We start from the raw sequence: 19,733 nt of genomic DNA on the forward strand, positions 1-19,733 counted from the left end.
CAAAACTTAATGCCTGATGGGTTAACGACTAATTTAGAAAGCTGATATTGAAATTATAGGGAAATTCAGAACCTTTTTTAGTGTTAAATTAGATCTCTAGGCACCGCAATCGCTGTTACTAATTGTTTGAGTGTTCACGAGCTATTATTCTGAGTTTTTTAATTTTTTTACCAATTGATCTTATCTAATTACATCTTTAATTATACATTTACCAGCCAAAATAAAACTAAATATCAAATATCTCTTAGAAATACAATAAAAATCAGAAATATCGTATAAGTAACTTACCATCGTAGCATTTCGAAGTATCACTGATTCCATTCGGTAATGAGGGTTTGGAATCGTAACAGTCTGTGCCATTTATTCTATCAAACGCATGCTCTGACAGATTGTATCTGTACACGGGCACGTTGTCTATGGTCACTTCCTCTATAAAGATACGTATTATGTATGTATGTGGACTCTGTTTCCGCACTTAGACGCTCAATAGGTCCGTTGTACGTTAAAGATACGTATATACTTGTATGTAATTATAATTATTGGTATTATAATATATATCATTATTATACACAGTCAATTAGCACAAAACCTGACTCGGATTTGAACCAAAATAATATTACATGCTTATTCTTAAATTATTAAGAATATAATTATTAAAAATTTATATTGATGATTAATTTGTTTTTATAATAAGCATACGAGATTACTTTAATGTAATAAAAAAATGTTTGTTTTATATAACAATAATCCGGTATAGGTAAATGGAGAAAATTTAAACTAACTTACGATCAAAACTCAAAGGCATAGCTCGGCATACAGACTTCCTCAAGTACAAAAGAACATCATCTTTTGATAAACGTTGATGATACATCACTCCCTCGGTGGACCCGATCAAGGTTTCTGGACAGGTCTTAAAAAGAATACACAATTTATTTAACAGTAATAATATCAATTTCGCGAAGAAACTAATATTGGCGTACATACTCCTTATTTAACATCAAGTTTTTTTTTATAGAACATGGGGCAAACAGGCAGTGGGCTCATCTGATATGTATAACCATAACTTAATTTTTAACACGCTATATAAATAAATAAACTGCCTGAAAAATTTGTTGTTTTTCTTTCTCTTTCCATCTTTGATTAAAGTGATTACGTTTGTATAATATGTTTGTTTGATTTAGTAGTATCGTATAATAGATCAAATCAAATAAAGTTAAAGGTTCCTTTTCTTTCTTTTTTCACTAGGCTTTTTCATACAACATTGGGCGAACGGGCGGCTCACCTGATGTTAACACTGGCAATGCCAGAGGGCTCGCGAACTTGTTGCATTTTAAGAATTGGTAAGCTCTTTTCTTGAAGGATCCTAAATGGCATCCTATGTTTGATTTCTGGTGAATTTATTTTCGTCTACTAATACTTAAATTAGCTCAGTAAATAAAGTACAAAATTATATTGGGTCTCTTATTACATAAAATCAATAGTATACTTTGACATACATTTAAATCATATCCCTTTAACTGTGATTTTTGCCCGTACCGATCTATCTTGAAGAAATTGTGATTTCCCCATTGAGGTCCAATCCTCACAGTCACATCGTCTGTAAAGTCCGTATATATCTGAAAGGCAGACCAATATATAATATATATATATTAGTCTATTGACCATATTATAAGGAGGTAATACTACAGCCTACTCGTAAATGGTGTCAAAAACAGAAATTAGTGTTTTAGAACTAGTCTTCTACGCGCGTTAGCGCCTTACTTTCCTCCATAAAATTTGGACTGGTATTTTAAATTTAAAGTCATTTTAATAAAAGATTTCAGCATACTCTTGCTGAAAATTTTTTTTGTTCCTTTTTAGTTTCTTCTTAATAACTACATGTATTTTTGCACTTCTCGCCTACCCTATGTAATTTAATACATTATTTTCCTTCACTCACAGTGGTTGCCTGGAGAAATTGCTCGAAAGCGTAGCCAGTTGCTCTCCTTTTCATTTAACTATATTCAATTTTTATATTGTAATGTAACGAAGTATTAAAAAATAAATAAATATACTTTAAATCCGTCACAAGGTGCATTTTAAAATAAATATAATTAAATTTAATCAGTTAGTTAATTGTATTAAATACTTTGTTTCCTTATGTAAATCTTTTTGTTATATAATGTATCATGTATTCCATCTGTGGCTATGTTCTCGGTGTATTTGTTAGCTATTATATGTAATTTGTGTTAGCTGTAGGAGTATAAAATAAATAAATAAATAAATATAACAAAAAGCGATATTTATCTTCTTTATCAGCCGGACTCTTCGATTCGAAAGGTTTTATTAGTGGCACTGCAAAACTCCCTCCACTTTCCCCTGTCTTTATCAAGCAGGCGCAGAGGCCTGGGGATGATAATAACTTTAGAAGGCTTAACTTTGGTCCAGCAAGACCGCGCTCGAAACCTCTTGCCCTGTTAGATCTCTAGCCAGTCACGATAGGTCTTTTTAAACTTCTGGATCTCTGCGTGTTAGATGTCCAAATTATCTCCGGATGCGTTGGTAATAAAGTTTCGAAAGATGATTTCTTACCTGCAACTGTCCTAGTATGGACACGTGTGTACAAAGCAGGGAATCCTAAGAATCTGCCTTCAACACAAAGGGTGTTTAATATAACTTACACTAAATAGTACGCCCATATTGGTAGTTGGCACCATGTGGTGTGCTAGAAACTTTGTGGTTTCCAACACTGATTCCTGATTGTCCCACATAAATTGATATATAGTTTTCTTCGCAAATAACTCAGCTGAGTGTGTTCTGACCATCAGCGAGAAGGCACCTCGTATCAAAAAGTTATCGTTGTGGATTCGGGATGCTATTCCCTAAAAACCGATATTCAATTTATTTGTTATAATTTCTAAAACAATTTTACATACACGTTCATTTGTTTTGTAAAATTATACAATAAAATATGACATCACAAATCTTACAGACATACACATCAATATCAGAACTTGCAACCACAATATATAAAATAAAAAACAATAACTAAAACTATTTAGAAGTTAAACCTCATTAAGAGCATGAAAAACAAATTTATGGTTAGTTGGAAGATTGTTGTAAATTAAATGTAATAGAAAACTTTGGACTATAAACGAAAAAATTAAAATAATCTTGATTACAACCGTTATATTCAAAAAATTATTTCATTACTGAAGTTATACTTCTTTTGGCGCGATGAAGAAAATCGATAAGTGATACCGCCCAGGGACACTCATTTCTAGATGGAGATAAAGTCGGCATCTTTTGGAATTGGTACGCTCTTTACTTAAAGTACGCTACATATGGATACAAGTGGAATTACGTATTCTGCCTCAACGTCCGATGATGAAACTCAGCTGCAGTTCCAAACTACTCCTCTGAACACGCTCAGTGGTAAATGCATGATTCATATGTACAATACTACAGCAACACAGATTTTAAAAATTGTAGTATAATATACCGGTGTTCCGGAGTAAAGTTCAGAAATTAAAAAAAATAATTTGGCATAACCTGTATTACTTAAAGATACTTGGAATCCGTTTGCTGAATTTTTATTGCTGTAAATATATCTTGTGGAGCAGTGTTGGCCTAGTCGCTTCAGCGTGTGACTCTCATACAGTCGTAGGTTCAATCCCCGGCTGTGTACCAATAGACTTTCTTTCTATGTGCGCATTTAACATTTGCTCGAACGGTGAAGGAAAACATTGTGAGGAAACCGACATGACATGTCTTAGACCCAAAAAGTCGACGACGTGTGTCAGGCGCTGGAGGCTGATCACCTACTTGCCCATTACATTAATAAATGATCATGAAACAGATTCAGAAATCTGAGGCCAATACCTAAAAAGGTTGTAGCACCACTGATATTTATTTATTGAAATACATCTTGTTATGATATCTTTTTTTCTTTTCTCTATATTATTTACCGTGACCTATGTATCTAAACTGTAGCATAATGGCAGTATTTTATGAATTGTTTTTTAAAACAATCGCATGAAAAGATTATCACTCCGTCACTTTGATTTTATCAAGATTGGACGTTGAATTGCTTAATATATGTAATTGATATTGAATTACAGTCATTAAAAATTGCACTTCCGTTGGTCTAATTGTTGTAAAATTTGTCCTTAAATTAGTTGTAGGTTTGACGTGTGTTAAGTTTATATTGTTTTAGAAAACCTACATAAATAAAAGCTATCTTTTAAATATTCTAAAGCAACGGAAAAGCTGTGGCAAGCAAACTCAGTGGGGTGAACACACGTCATTCACAACGCTGTTACAGATTAAGATTTGTTTATTTATGTACTGCTTACCATAACAACTTAACAGTACTTAAATAGAAAAAAACCTAAACCTTTCATAACAAATACCGGACAACATTTCTTGCGAATTCAATGTTATTTTGAATTAATCAGTTTTTACCGTAAAGTCGAAAGTCAAAATTCATCTATTCATATGGGTACAATCTACACTTATGTACGTAAAAATAGAAATATTCATTAATTGCTTCTAATTTAACATTAACAGCCAGTTTTCAAATCAAGGGAGTAGAACGGAAGAAAAGAACTGGCAATGAACTCTCCGCAACTTTTTTAATTGCCAAGTTTTTATTGTTTTACACAACGTTTGTAAGGAGCTGCAACCATTACACCACGACATGACATCTTAAGTAAAAAATAAAAATAATATAAATTAAAAACAAAGACTTATCTGGATTGACGTTAACTTAAATATCACGAGGAACCGTCTTAAACCCTAAAATCGATGTTTTTTTTTTATAGAACAGGGGGCAAACGGGCAGGAGGCTCACCTGATGTTAAATATTTCAGTAATTTAAAGCCATCAGCCGTAAAGGTAAGTGTTATTTATGTTTTGAAATTTTATTAAGTTATTTCTAACAAATTGTGTTTCAATAAATCGCGCCCGCTACCGAGAGTAATTGTAGACATACCCGTTAGTATTATAAAGCTGTCAAATATATTTTAATTTTGACAGCTTCAAGGCAAAAGGCCAAATCCATTATGCAATATATATGCAGCTAACACAAATTGTATTTTATATATATGTGATAAAAATATGCTCTTAAACGAGAAACCATATTTTATACGTTTCTATAATTTTAAAAATATAGATTAAATCCTATCGTTATATGTTCTGGCTTGACGTGAATCCCTTTCGTCAATTCTTCAATGCGTGATCGTTATTTTATCTTTGGCATTGTTAAATGTGTAAAATTCGCAATATAAGATATTGTTACGAGCTAGGGGATCGGATAGAAACTGCCGTCGATTTCTTCAAGGGTTTATTTCAATAAAATCTACGAGGAATTCGTTAACACTAATATCTGGAAATTACGCACAGAAAAGCACTAATAACACACACAATGAAACACTGTCACTAATCACTTAAAACACTCAGTACTTTATCACTGGTTCGCACTTATTCGCACTTTTTCTCTTCGGTGTTTATCGCTTCGAATCGCATTCAAAACTGAACTGAGTGGTCGCGTTTTGGCTCGCTTATATATCCCTGGGAAGAATCTCGAACGATGTTTCCGATGTTTACGAGAACTTTCTAGGCGGGAGCGCTACTGAGTAGAATTCTAGAACGCGCGTACTTGCTATCTCTTTCGCACACTGCTACGTGCTTGTCGTACGACGTTCTAGAGTTCTCTGTCTAGCTTCGAGAAGGTTCTTATCTTTTCTCTCTTTCGCGTATCAAACAGTGCTTGTCCCACACCTAGAAAATTCGTTCTAGAATATTCCTTCATCGACGGGCTATAACCAGGCCTGAAAACGCCTGAAAACGGGTCTGCTGAAAAGTGTACCATTCGTCTATACGTGTTCTGAAACCGACTGAAAAAATGTTTCAGCCTCCTGAAAACTACGGCAACATTATGTAAATTTCGATTTTCTAATATGTGATTGACCCTCTCCTGAAACGGTCATAAATCATATTTCAGCCTGCTGAAAAGTTCTCTAAGTAGTAGAAAAATCTAAAAACATTGCAGTTGACCCGTCTTCGTAACACTACCCTCTCCTTAGACATGCTCGTCCCGAGCATCATCACTTCCTTTCATCATTATCCTTTTTCATCGCGACCGAATCTGCGAATCCTTATCGCCTGCACAAGCTTTACATTTCTTGATCCAGTCTTCTACATCTTCACGATAATTAATCCAGTAAAATATTTCTTTAATCTTCCTAAGAGTTTCTTTTACTCCTAAATGTCCACTAGACAATTCAATATGACACATTTCTAGTATGTCGCGAACCTTGGATCTTGGCACCACTAACTGTAAATGATCGCCTTGAGCATTTTTCAACTTGCGACATAACACTCCATGATGTAGAACTAAACTGTCCCATTCAGCCCAGTAACTCTTAGTAGTGTTACTTGTAGATGCAACTTCACTCCATTGTGGCTTGACAGCTGAAGATTTCATCCAGTCCAGAATTGGTTTAATGTCACAATCCTCTTGCTGTGCTATCTGCATCAATCTACCACCGAAATCTGAACGAATGGTATCTGTTCTAAGCATCCTCACGTGACCATCCCTTCCGTCCTGTTTGGTGACTTTTTCATTTGGCCTTTGAGACGCATCATCTGAACTCCTTATTAGCTCTCTTTCATGGATCGATAACATATCAGAAAATTTCTTTAATTGTTCCTCTGCCTTTGATAGGTGTATTGACAAGGCTTCCTCATAGTTATCCGGAAATGTTCGAACTGCGTTCCACTCTTGTTGCTTACTGGCCTGTCCGTCCACATCGATTACTCTACAGACGTCATAACCACAAGTTGAAGAGTTGCCTTTTAAGGAGACTTCCTGTTCTCCACACTTGAAGACCCCTTTTTCCAGATCTATTTTACATTTGTAAAACTTCATAAAGTCTAACCCGATTATACAGTCATCTACTATGTCGGCAAGAACAACCTTGTGTCTGTAAAAACGTTCACCAATCTTGAAGGTCGCGATACCTTCTCCCCGATCGGCTATGCGTTGACCCGTAGCTGTAACAAGATGTGCAATTCCTCTAGAAGGGCTACTAGAAAATGTCTTCAGAAGTTGGTGTCTGATTACTGTTCGTGAAGCTCCAGTATCAAGTGTCACATCACACTTAGTTCCATTGACTTCCCCGTCGATGACTAAGGTATTTCCACGTCTAGCCTTTACATCACCTCGGAAGTCTTTCTTAGGGCACGAAAACCTCATGTGCCCTACTTCCCCACAGATGTAACAGGTTGGCCCACGTTGACCAGTAGCTCTTTCCGTGACAGCCCTAATGCGGTAAGGTCGAGGATCTTTCTGAATCGCCTCTACCTCCAACGCATGGGCTAGAGCGTCCTTTAGGTTCTTGTGGTGACCAAGGTTCACTCTCAGCCTGACTTCACGATCTCTTATTCCATCTATGAAGGTTTGCACTAATATCTTGTCTGCTACATCTGGTAAGGATGCGTAAGCTTTCCTTACCAGCTTCTCTATTTCCAGACCCCATTCTTGCAAGCTCTCACTTGGTCGCTGCATTCTCTCCCGTAATTGAGCCCTGTAGACTGGCTCTAAATGTGAGTCTCCATAACGTAACTCCAGGGCATCCAGCAGTCGCGTTAGCGTCACATCTCCTGTCATAACTTCCAACACGCCCAAGGCTTCACCTCGCAATCCCAACATAAGGGCAGCCATAGCCTGATTATCTTTCCAACCGTTTATCTTGCATAAAGCCTCAAACTGTACCTTGTAGGCGTCCCAAGAAGAAGAACCATTAAAAGTAGGTGCTTCCAGCGTTCCAGATGATTCCACAAATCCAGACATCTTAAGGCACTGAACCTCCTTTTCTAACTCAAGCAAGCGTTTCTCCTGTTCGGAAAACCTACTGTCCAGGTTTTCAAACTTTGATATTAGAGTCTCCGTTTTCTTTGTCTGCATCTCCGCATCTGCTGCAGACACTGTCACGAACTCCTCTTGATTCTCCCTTGGAGTAATTGGCATTTTTCTATCCCCAATTCTGACACCAAAATGTTACGAGCTAGGGGATCGGATAGAAACTGCCGTCGATTTCTTCAAGGGTTTATTTCAATAAAATCTACGAGGAATTCGTTAACACTAATATCTGGAAATTACGCACAGAAAAGCACTAATAACACACACAATGAAACACTGTCACTAATCACTTAAAACACTCAGTACTTTATCACTGGTTCGCACTTATTCGCACTTTTTCTCTTCGGTGTTTATCGCTTCGAATCGCATTCAAAACTGAACTGAGTGGTCGCGTTTTGGCTCGCTTATATATCCCTGGGAAGAATCTCGAACGATGTTTCCGATGTTTACGAGAACTTTCTAGGCGGGAGCGCTACTGAGTAGAATTCTAGAACGCGCGTACTTGCTATCTCTTTCGCACACTGCTACGTGCTTGTCGTACGACGTTCTAGAGTTCTCTGTCTAGCTTCGAGAAGGTTCTTATCTTTTCTCTCTTTCGCGTATCAAACAGTGCTTGTCCCACACCTAGAAAATTCGTTCTAGAATATTCCTTCATCGACGGGCTATAACCAGGCCTGAAAACGCCTGAAAACGGGTCTGCTGAAAAGTGTACCATTCGTCTATACGTGTTCTGAAACCGACTGAAAAAATGTTTCAGCCTCCTGAAAACTACGGCAACATTATGTAAATTTCGATTTTCTAATATGTGATTGACCCTCTCCTGAAACGGTCATAAATCATATTTCAGCCTGCTGAAAAGTTCTCTAAGTAGTAGAAAAATCTAAAAACATTGCAGTTGACCCGTCTTCGTAACAATATAATACAATAATAGAATACCTAAAGTCTATATAGATATGGTAAAATGATTTTGTTAATTACGCATATATAGATTGGTGGTAAAATGAATTTGTTAATTACGAATTAAGTACTATAAGAAAGTTTCGCTTAATATTTTAAACAACACTATTACACAGTATATTTTATTAGACGTAATCAAATGATTTTTCGTAATAAAGATATGAAAAACTTTATATGTAGCTAAAACCATTTCTGATTGTGATCTATTTTTGGCACTTACTGTATTTATATGTCAGTGAACCGGCATAAAAAATTTATTGTTTTCGTTGTTTTTTTTTGTAAGTCGATGCACCTGCAAAATGTTTGTAGATTGAATTGTGGTTCGTTTATTTTTTAAACTTATATGTTGCTTATTTTTTTACGTACTGGCCGGTTTAACCGCGTTAATGCAGCCGTGCTCGTGTGACATTATATAACTAACCTCAATAAATGGTCTACCCAATTGTCATTATATTGCAGATCTCTCAGTCTTCAGTCTCATTCACTCACTCACTATTATTGTATACCAATGTTATTACAAAAACCCATGTGTTTTTAGTTGTTATAATAAGGTTTTAGTATTTAGTAAGAAATACCATGGACCTGCCCATAGACAAAATTTATAAATTCTATTTTTGGGACCACTAATTTACCACAACAAACTTTAAACGTTTTTCTCTACTTTCCATTTCTAATTAAACAGAACCGTATGCATAAGATTTCTAATATTTGATGTCAAGGTGAAAGGCCATAAACATTTTACACTTCTAGAGTAGTTACAATATAATCTTATCATCTAAGCGATTAAATCGTAAAAAAACACAATTTTCGCAATTTGTCGGGATGTTAGTAATTTCAACAACTTAAGTATGTCTTTATTTAACCAATTTTTAACTGTCAGAGTAGGTTATGCTGAATGAATATTGGACATTAAAATGTCTTATTTAGTAGTTATTTAGTATTTAGTCAAAAAACATGTATCATCAACGACACACGCATATAATAAACTAGCGACCCGCCCCGGCAACGCACGGGTACAATGCTGATACTTTAATACACTACAGAAAAACTGTGTACAATACTTAGTACATTATTTTGATAAAACTCGTAGGGTTCAGCCTGCATTTGTAATGTAAGCGGAAAAAATTTAATTATTTACGACATCACATTAGAAACCTCAAAAATAACAGAACTTCTCCACTATTTAAAGGATGTTATACATATAAACCTTTCTCTTGAATCACTCTATCTATTAAAAAAACCGCATCAAAAATCCGTTGCGTAGTTTTAAAGATTTAAGCATACAAAGGGACATAGGGACAGAGAAAGCGACTTTGTTTTATACTATGTAGTGATGTATTATTTTTATGCATTTATATCCGATAAAGAAAGCTGAAATTATATTATTTACATAATTGTATTTCCAGACGTAATGATATGTTTTGTTATTTATAATAAACTAGCAGACCGACTGCAGCGCCACCTGCCGGGCTGATTTGTGAATCCATCCAGGATTTTTTTTTTTTTATACCTACACACGTACTATATAATTATTATATAGATATAAAGATAATCCAAAATAAAACGATAAACATTTGTATAAGCCCTATATATAACTTATTTAACAGTCAAAAACACGTTATAAATGTTATTTCTAAATAATTTACGAATGACATATTTTTCTTGTTTACTTACCAGTACGGCCAAATTTGGAACAATTATTGTAGAGTTGAGGTTAATAGTATTCTCCTCCGGTAGATATATAAGAAACCGCTTGGCTGTGTATGTCATAGTTCCGTTTTCATTGAAAGTTATATTATAATGCAGTAATTTTTCTCTGAAACAAATATTTTCAATATGTCTTTTCTTAAATTGTAAATCGTAAATAAATAAATACTAAAGTCGGCTTTTTTCATTTGTTTAGTCTTCTAACACACAGTAATGCATATGAGCAATCATCGCATTTCCGTATACAACTAAAAGGTATTTTCAAGGCCCATTTATTATTAGTTTTTTATAGAGGCTTGCTGATGTTAAGTGATACCGCTGCCCATTGACACTCTCAATGCCAGAGGAATCGCAAGTCCGCTGCTGGCAATTTGTTCATCAAAATACGGATTCCGAAATCAGTACTTTATTGTTGTTTGATTCCCTTGAACTGTATAGAGCTATTAAAGTTTTTTTTTAAATTGAATGTATTTTTAGTTGTTTAAACCCTTTTAGACTTCTATATCATTGCAATAGAATCAAACAGATTTTTTACAGTACCAGTGAAGTACCATGAGTATAATTAACTTTTTTTATTTTATACTTACAAATATACAATTGGTCCAATTTCCTCCACATTAATTTTGTCATCAGCGCCAGAGAGAAATCTATCATGGTTGGTCACGTTGAAGACGTACATTCTCATCCTCACCTGATCAGGTGGGTCTGACCACCAGTCAAATGGTGGCAGGCCTGAAAAAATTGGCGTATATTTGTAGAAAAATGTTGTACTGAACATAATTTGGAAACATGCATATTTTTACGTAGAAACATTTTAATAAAACAAGACTTGAATTTCAATCAACTATGACATTACTGTTCTTATTATATGACATTGTAAAAATTAATGACTTTTCTTTGCCTATGGCTGATTGTGCGGATTATTATCGTTATTGAGCGAGATCGCTCAATTAGATAATTGTACTACTATCTTGAAAAATAAAGAATTAATGGTAAACTCTTGCCTTAATATTTAAGTTTATATCGTGAACTATTGAATATAATTGTTATTTCTCTATGTCAGTTATCATTTTTCATTCAGGACAGTAACCATCAAATGAACCGCACGGCAAATGCAGCTTTGCAAACTATGCAACTAGAAGCGTTTTTTAATGTTTGTTAAGTTTTCTTCTTGCGCGATAGAGAAAAATGACGTGAGTGAATTTTTACGATGCGCGCGCACACCAACACCTAAATTCGACATCGTAAAGTTAAGTCTAGGTGGCATGGAAATCGATAGCTATGTTCAAGTTGTATATTCTAGCATTTTTATATTTAGGAGGCCTTCTCCCGGACAGGGGCCGCATGTCAGTTAAAATTGTATTCATATCTATTTTATTTACTTTATGTAAATAGGATGTGGAAAAATAAAGGCTTATTATCATTATTTATTCGATGGATCCCTTAAAAATTCAATACTTACCAGGTCTCATATTTAGTTTTTCCCGCAGCATTAAGTCTTGAGGTGTATAAATGAATCCACATATTGATAAAGATATCAGAATCACTCCCCAAACTGTTTGTGATGTGGTACCTGAAAAAAACGTGACTATAATATTGCTATGGGCTTATAATATTAAATTTAATGTTAACTACGATAGATAGGTAATATGCGATGATAATTTGGGCTGGCCATGTTGTTCCTCGTGATAGAGTGGTTTCCTGAAGGAACTGGGACCCGATGCCTGGTATGGTTGTTCTTTAAATAATGCGATTCGTTCTGTCATAGCCCAATCGTTAGATATAATATTGAAACATATTCTTTTGTTTGTTAAAGTCTTCAAGTGTCGGAACGTATCCTTAGAAATGTGTAATAAATATGGCAATGAAATAGATATTTTATATACAAAGCAGAAACTATAACTACTTTTTCAACTAGTTAACTTTGAAATTCTAACGAAACATCGTTTTTATTATGACCCGAAAACGAAAAAAACAGTGCATGACTTCCGACGCCGTCATCTCAAATTCCAAGAAATTTAAGGCGATTCCATCAACTGCTGGGGTGAGACGGTTTCTTCTGGTATACCCAAGGGGTGATAATTATCGAATACAGCTACTAATACTGGGGCTTTGTATGCACAAATTAAGACGCGTGAGGAAAAACACAAGCAACAACGTGGCGAACTTGCTAAAGTTGTTTTATTTCATCAATATAATATCACGCAGGCATGGAATTATTGAACATCTTCCATATTCATCGGATACAGCTCCTAGTGATTTCTAACATTTTTCGCGGCTAAAGTCACATCTCAGGCGCCATTTGTTGATGATGAGGCAGCAGTCTCAGCGGTACACGATTGAAAAAAAAAAGATTCTTAAACAAAATTTTAGCTTTAGAAAGATATACAAAGTGTATAAACCTGATAAGTGATTTCGTTAGAAATGTTATTACATTTAGTAAAAGATTATTGCTGAGTCTTTATTTTTATTGAACATCCTTAGAGAATATTGTCTTTAATATTTAATCTGACTAATTTGTTTATTACACATTTATTATGAAACATGATTTCTATCTGTGAGAAAATCTTCCCAAGACCTTCGGATGTAAATATTAAATTTCTTAACAATAAAATTATTTGCAAATACTTTCCTTATCATTTCAAAGACATTCTTCTACAATAATTTTAATGGCAGATTCGTGGGAATATTTTATTATTAATTATAAAAGTTCATAGAATAGGCGTATATACAGAAACGCCCGTTGGACGGTGTTCTTTACTGAATGGTTTTGAAATGATTAAAGAGCTATAATATTCGTAGGGTTTGATTACTGGAATGCAGATAGGAGATTGATCGACTGGCACGGGCTGATTGTTTTCAATCTGAGATTGTGGATGTTTAATGGGTCCGGCCGACTTCAACGGCCGGATAGCGGAACTATGAGCACAGTAAGGCTGTTTGCGTATATTGTATACTAATTTCAAATAGACTTTTCCTTCTGATTCAATTAGTTATGGACAGTTTTTTTCGTTTTTGGGTCATAATGGAAATCCATGTTTCGTTAGAACTTCAAAGCTTGAACATCTTGTTGTAACAAATTCAAACTTTGTGAAATAAACTTGAAAAAATATTTCTAGTCTTATATGTTAATAACCTATCTTTTTTATTGCCATAATGCGTATAGTTAAGCATAGGAGCTTGCATGCTAGATACAGAAGGCGGATTACGTCGTTTATTAAGAAAAAAACAGTGAACAAAACAGACATCGAATTTGAGGCCACAGTCAAGGGTAAAGTCACCAGTCGTTCATTTGTAATTATTCTTGAGATGCTACCACTATAGCGGTATATATTTCAAATATCTTCTAAAGTTTCATAAGATCTATCAAAACTATGAATAAAAACTTTTCTATGTAAACTTCTATCGTGTCCTTAACGTTATTGTAAATTAGGTCAAGCGATTGTATTCATAGAGCAAACTAGTTTTTTAATCTGAATCATAGACTATTATCTATACAGAAAAATTAATGCCTATAATTGTAATTTGTGGTGGCAAGAGAAAAACCGGTACACCGAGCCTGCGTTGATGGAATGGATTTGTTATGTACCTCCTAACAATAGGGGTTCAAGGCTGGCCGCAAGAAGCATCAGATAGATTGGGATGGCGAAACATAATTGAAGAAACTAAGACTCATAGGGGCTGTTTGGCCATTGATTGTGATTGAATGAATTTAAAGCACTAGCGTAAATTTTGTTTTTATAAACTGAACCAGATAGATGTTTGTCGACAATCCCATCTGATGGTGTGATCTAAGATGTGGCCTATTGAAGGGCACGTCTGTCCAGAACGTGCTTGTTAACCATTAATTTCCTAGATTCATTTTATTTTATGTATTTAATAAAGGCCGCCCTTTGCCTTATACCTTTTGTAACAGGTTTTTTTTATTTTTGTTACGTGTGTTTTTATAAGGCGATAAAGGGTAAATAAATATATGTAAATATAAATAAAAAAATAGATAATTTAATTCAAGAATCAACTAAATAATTTCCTAGGATAATCTAAATACTTTCCTATAATTAAAAAACCAATGATATACATAATATTTACGACCATTAAAGATTACAATAAATTAAAATACAAATATCATTTACAAATGGCATTACTTTATGCTTTCTTTGAACGAATGATAAAATACAGTTAATTTTAACTTGTTTAAGATTCAAAGTGAAGGAAACATGTTCAATGCAATATTTCGTCATGTTTTATAAGCGTTTGAATATAAATTAAATTACGAGATGTTAAAATTATTTATTTAAAATATCAATAAATCTGATAGATAATGATTGTGACAGTTATGAATGACGTATAGTGAAAGTGACATTTTGAAAATATGGCGGGAAATTTTCTTGAATGTATCAATATTTTTACTATAATCGAGCAAAAGATTTATTTTCCTGTATTAATTTAAGTTTCTCAGCTACTGACTACTAGATTCGTAGATCTAGTAATAAGGTAATATGTTTTGGTTTTCAAGAGCAGATATAAATATTTATTATTAGAGGCTTCCAAACACACGCAGGAAGCAGTCTATGGCGGTTTTATAAAGCAATTTACGTATTAAGTTTCAGTGTCTCTATGAAAATGATCCATTATTACAATGATTATTTATTATATATGTCTGTGGCGTATGTAGAGTAAAATTAATTATTATTATAAGGATCATTTAATGGAAACTGCGTATTATCAGCGTGTGTTGCGTTGTATTGCAAAGCTTTCTAGACCACCAGATGTTTCCAAGACGATTGTATGTATTTGACATTGAATATTCAAATTATTATAAGCGTACGCGAGATGAATGATAATTTAAATACCATCATTTAGTAGCAAATTAGCTGACTAATGTTATTGTATGTTGTAATTAAATTGTTACTTGCTTTGTAAAGGACGTATGATGGAATAAAATTTTAAAAATAAAACACTACCAAGTGTCCATTAGCGTCTGAGCAAGACTAATTTGACTTACAATATTAAATGTGTATAATGAAAAATATTTACATCAAACTATCGTTTTTAATAAAATATACTTACTACAACAGAAACTATTTTTTTTAGTGTCCTTTCTGATATCTTCGCAGGTCATAGAGTACTGTGTTCCTAGAGTGCAATCCTTTAGGCAATTTTTGTTGTCTTTGGGTTTGTTAAGTAAACTATTAAGCGAATCACGGTTACTTCCCGCTACATAAGTTGAAGCAGCCTGTGATCCTGTGTCATCCAGATTGACGGTTGGCACCTCCTCCGCCATTTCAGAATCTGAAATTATACTGTTTTATTATATATAACTACTATATGTTGCTATAAGTAAATACGAACAACATTTGAAATGGAATTCAAAAATATGGAAATAAACAAGATTTTATTATTTCACATCAACATTCACTGGGATCAATAAAAATGTTGCAATAACGGATAAAATTATATCCCTTTCAAAGCTTTCAAAGCAAAATCCCTCTGTTTAACCTATCAAACAACAAAGATAGTTTCATGCGCTATCTTCGACGTCAATGTAAGGGAACTTTGCTTTCAAATTAAATATAACTTCTTACAGTGCATTTAAAGGCTTATATTATGTTCTGAAACCTATTCTCCTATTGTCCCTCTATAGAAGGCCTGCATTTAGACTGCAATTAAAGTTTGGATGTTCGCACGATGTCATTACACAGAAGGTCGGTTGAAGGCAAAGATGATATAACCTTGACATTGATTTAAGACCGCAAGCCACAAACATAGTGGAGCTTACGAAATATTGTTGTATTATATTATGTTACTTGGTAAAGGATTTGTAATCGCCGCGCGTGGTTTCTTTTTTAAGAATTTGTTTTCAGCTTATCCCTCCAAGTTCACGCGTGTCCTCGGAGATCGAGGTACAATGCAAAATTGAATCATCTAATTGTCAAAGCCTGGTATTTCAGAACATAGAGCTTTTTAAGTCACATTCTGCTGGAGATCGCCTTTTTGTAGATCCAAAGTAGAGCTATTTAAACTGTTCGACTTAGGGGCCTTCTAGAAATTGACTGTATCATTCCCTAAAACATCAGAGCTATTTACAAACTGATCGACTTCTCTAAAACATCGGCTACACCTGTGCTAGCTCCACCCGTTGCAGCTGTCAATAGGCAGCGATTATCACTTCATTCAAAGTGACCACACGAGTTATATTTATTCGAATTATATTCAACACTTCTTGAATGAGACAGAGATATTAGTTTAGATTTTATAGAACCCTCACGTGGAGCATCAAGGCTTTTGAGTGAAGCTCTATCTATGTTTGCTAAGGTATTAGACGCTAACGTAACATACCCCTGCCGCAAATATTCTTACTTAGAGTAAGCCTTCTTTTATATTAAATTAAGTAATTATCCGATCGCGACTTCTCAGAAAGAATACCAAACTGATTCCGTACAAAACTCTGCTGTTTTGTACGAAAAGACCAGTGCTTGCCTGTGGTTTTACCCTGGGTAAAGGCCCAGGGCCAAGAAGGACGAGCTTGCTCAAACAGATGTTTATAACGATGACTTTAATGAAGTAAGTTGGGATATGTGCACCAAATGGGGAATAACAGAACACCAATATTCTTACTGAAATCACCACCTGGTGGTAAACGAAAACCCGGTAGACCGAGGCGTTGGTAGAATGGACCTCGATGTTTGTTTGTTTGTTTGTTTGTTTAATAGATGTTCGAAGTTGTGCCCTTGGTATTCCACTAGGGTGAGGTGGAAGTTAGTTTTGCTGTTACATATATCTAGACTAATTTTAATATAGATCTCTTTTGGGTAAAGGCCTCCTCTACAAAATTCCATTTGGATTTCCATTTTTGCTTCTTCCATTCATTTCAGTTCATAAATATCCAATTTTTGTGATCGTTACAATATTACAGATAAACTGGTACATTAAATTCGTGACGATCTTGACAATTCAGCGTTCTAGCTGAGTTGATGTTATTAAATTGTTAACTTGGTTGAGAATAGACATCGAAAAAATTCGAATCAACAGAAACCTGCCAAATATTACATATTTGTTTATATATTCGAATTAATATTGCAATTTCGGCGACCTTTTGGACTTCACATGTCCATTACGGCAATGAAAAAGTTAACACCGTCTGATGTGGAAGATTTTCCTCGGCAAAACCCAGTTGACATTACGTAACATTTAAATTTAGACTCCACAAGGCTGAGCTAATAACTCTAAGGAAGTCTTAATGTGCCTTTACCAGCACGCTCTTGATGCATTCCCAATAACCACAAATGCTTTCAACTACACTGCTTCTAACAATACAAAGATAACCTACAGGTAAAAAAACAGCAAGGTTCTGCTACTGCTTTAGTACTACGCATCTAGCGGTAATCAGAAATCCGTGAGAGGATGTTATACCCTGATTCGCGGTATCGTGGTATTTGCTACATACTCCCGCGCGAGGGAGATGCCTAAACCCGTACGGGGCATATGCCCCCTTCGGGTGGTGCGGTGGTTCGCACCCTGCTGATACAGGGCTTTTCGGTGGCGAGCTAATTATATCGCCTTTGGTGGGGGCTGCTTCATGCGAGGAGGCATTGACTCGACTCGCTGCGCGCAACCGATGGGGGCGGTATAGAAGTATTTTCGACCACATATATATGAAGCCTGCATAAGCCTAGTGGTGTGGTCTTGGGGCTGGCCTGACTGATACTTCGTCCGATCGAGGAATCTCTTTCTAGGATGCAGGAAGACTTCTCTTTCTTTACGCTGCGATCAGACAGATAAGTAACGCTATTTCAGTTTAGATTATATCAGATTTGATTGAACTACTTAGCACTATCTTAATGTATAAAACATGTGTTCTCAAGTGTAGATTTTTTACTGATAACTTTTAGATGCAGTAGACAACGTGACCTTTAACTGTTATTAGCTAATGCTAGATCAAGGTTTATATGGATTATATTAAGTTTTACTATGCTCTGCTTTGCTCATGAATAATTGATTCATCGTAAGAAAATAATTAAGTGTATTCAAGTTAATATATATGAAAAAAGCAGTGTTGGCCTAGTGGCTTCTGCGTGCGACTCATACCTGAGGTCGTAGGTTCGATCCCGGAACGGACCAATGGACTTTCTATGTGCGCATTTAAAATTTGCTCAAACGGTGAAGGAAAACATCGTGAGGAAACCGACATGTCTTAGACCCAAAAGGTCGACGACGTGTGTCAGGCACTGGAGGCTGATCTACTTGCCTATTAGATTTAAAAATGATCACGAAACAGATTCAGAAATCTGAGGCCAAGACCTAAAGAGGTTGTAGCGCCATTGATTTATTTATATACGAAAAAAGAAAAAAGGTGGGTATATTCAAAGGCGTACGGACAAAAGATCCAGGACAAAGAAACGTGGGACGACTACAAAAGCTATGGGCTGATGATATCATAAAGGTTTCTGGGGAAAACTAGATGGAGGAACCAAAGAGGCCGTTCAGGTATTACGTAAGCAGATTTACAGCAAGTTATCACCCCCATTCGTCTTGTCAGCAAAAGTAAGCAAAGCAAAATATATATATAATGATATTTATATTACATAAACCTATCAATTTATGGAATCCTCGAAAATGCATTTGTTTTAAAACAACGTGTAAAAAAGTAAATAATTATTAATTTATTGCTAACGTAATCACCAAATAAGAAAATCAAAGACCCCCCCACCCCCCTATAGTGCTTACCTAATATTTGAACGACCCCAAAGATGGCCTTCATCCAAAAGGAATCCATACTGCAGTGAACGAAGTAATGGAAATAACTAACGTGGCTACATAAGTACTAGTTATAACAAAACACCCAAGTATATAAATTTTTACAGTAGAGTTTAGTGTAGAGTAGATAATAGACACATTGTAAAAAACTCTTTGCCACCCGTGGATGGCCAAGTTTTTGCTCTACAACATGCTTGTTAACCATGTCGCAACCATTACGCTAATTATGTCTATGCTAGTGTTTATCAACCTTTTTTGTGCAATGCCCCACCGTCGCCAACCTAAAATTCTTATGCCCCCTATGTAACATACATAATTTATATATTTAAAAAAAATGAATTGTCCACTTAAGTACTAAGTATTTAAATTTAAATAATAGGAAGAAATCTCTAGGAAATTGTTAACGAAA

At 35.0% G+C, this 19,733-nt stretch overlaps 1 protein-coding gene across 2 annotated transcripts in view; it reads right to left on the reverse strand.

Annotated features, from left to right (window-relative positions):
• The window catches only part of LOC110999541 (lysosome membrane protein 2), a 29,378-nt gene that overhangs the window by 3,352 nt on the left and 6,293 nt on the right, over positions 1 to 19,733 (reverse strand). Inside the window, exons 2-9 of one of the 2 annotated variants that reach the window (XM_045631457.1) lie at positions 15,638 to 15,859; positions 12,030 to 12,140; positions 11,155 to 11,299; positions 10,535 to 10,676; positions 2,661 to 2,861; positions 1,497 to 1,616; positions 787 to 910; positions 289 to 429 (exon numbers count right to left, since the gene is read on the reverse strand). In XM_045631457.1, the coding sequence (XP_045487413.1) occupies positions 289 to 429; positions 787 to 910; positions 1,497 to 1,616; positions 2,661 to 2,861; positions 10,535 to 10,676; positions 11,155 to 11,299; positions 12,030 to 12,140; positions 15,638 to 15,851 (1,198 nt within the window). In that variant the 5' untranslated portion in view covers positions 15,852 to 15,859. Of the gene's footprint in view, positions 1 to 288; positions 430 to 786; positions 911 to 1,496; positions 1,617 to 2,660; positions 2,862 to 10,534; positions 10,677 to 11,154; positions 11,300 to 12,029; positions 12,141 to 15,637; positions 15,871 to 19,733 lie in introns of both variants that reach the window. The other variant, XM_045631458.1, reaches the window with a different exon arrangement.

This window comes from Pieris rapae, chromosome 15, assembly GCF_905147795.1.
Source record: "Pieris rapae chromosome 15, ilPieRapa1.1, whole genome shotgun sequence".
NCBI lineage: Eukaryota > Metazoa > Arthropoda > Insecta > Lepidoptera > Pieridae > Pieris > Pieris rapae.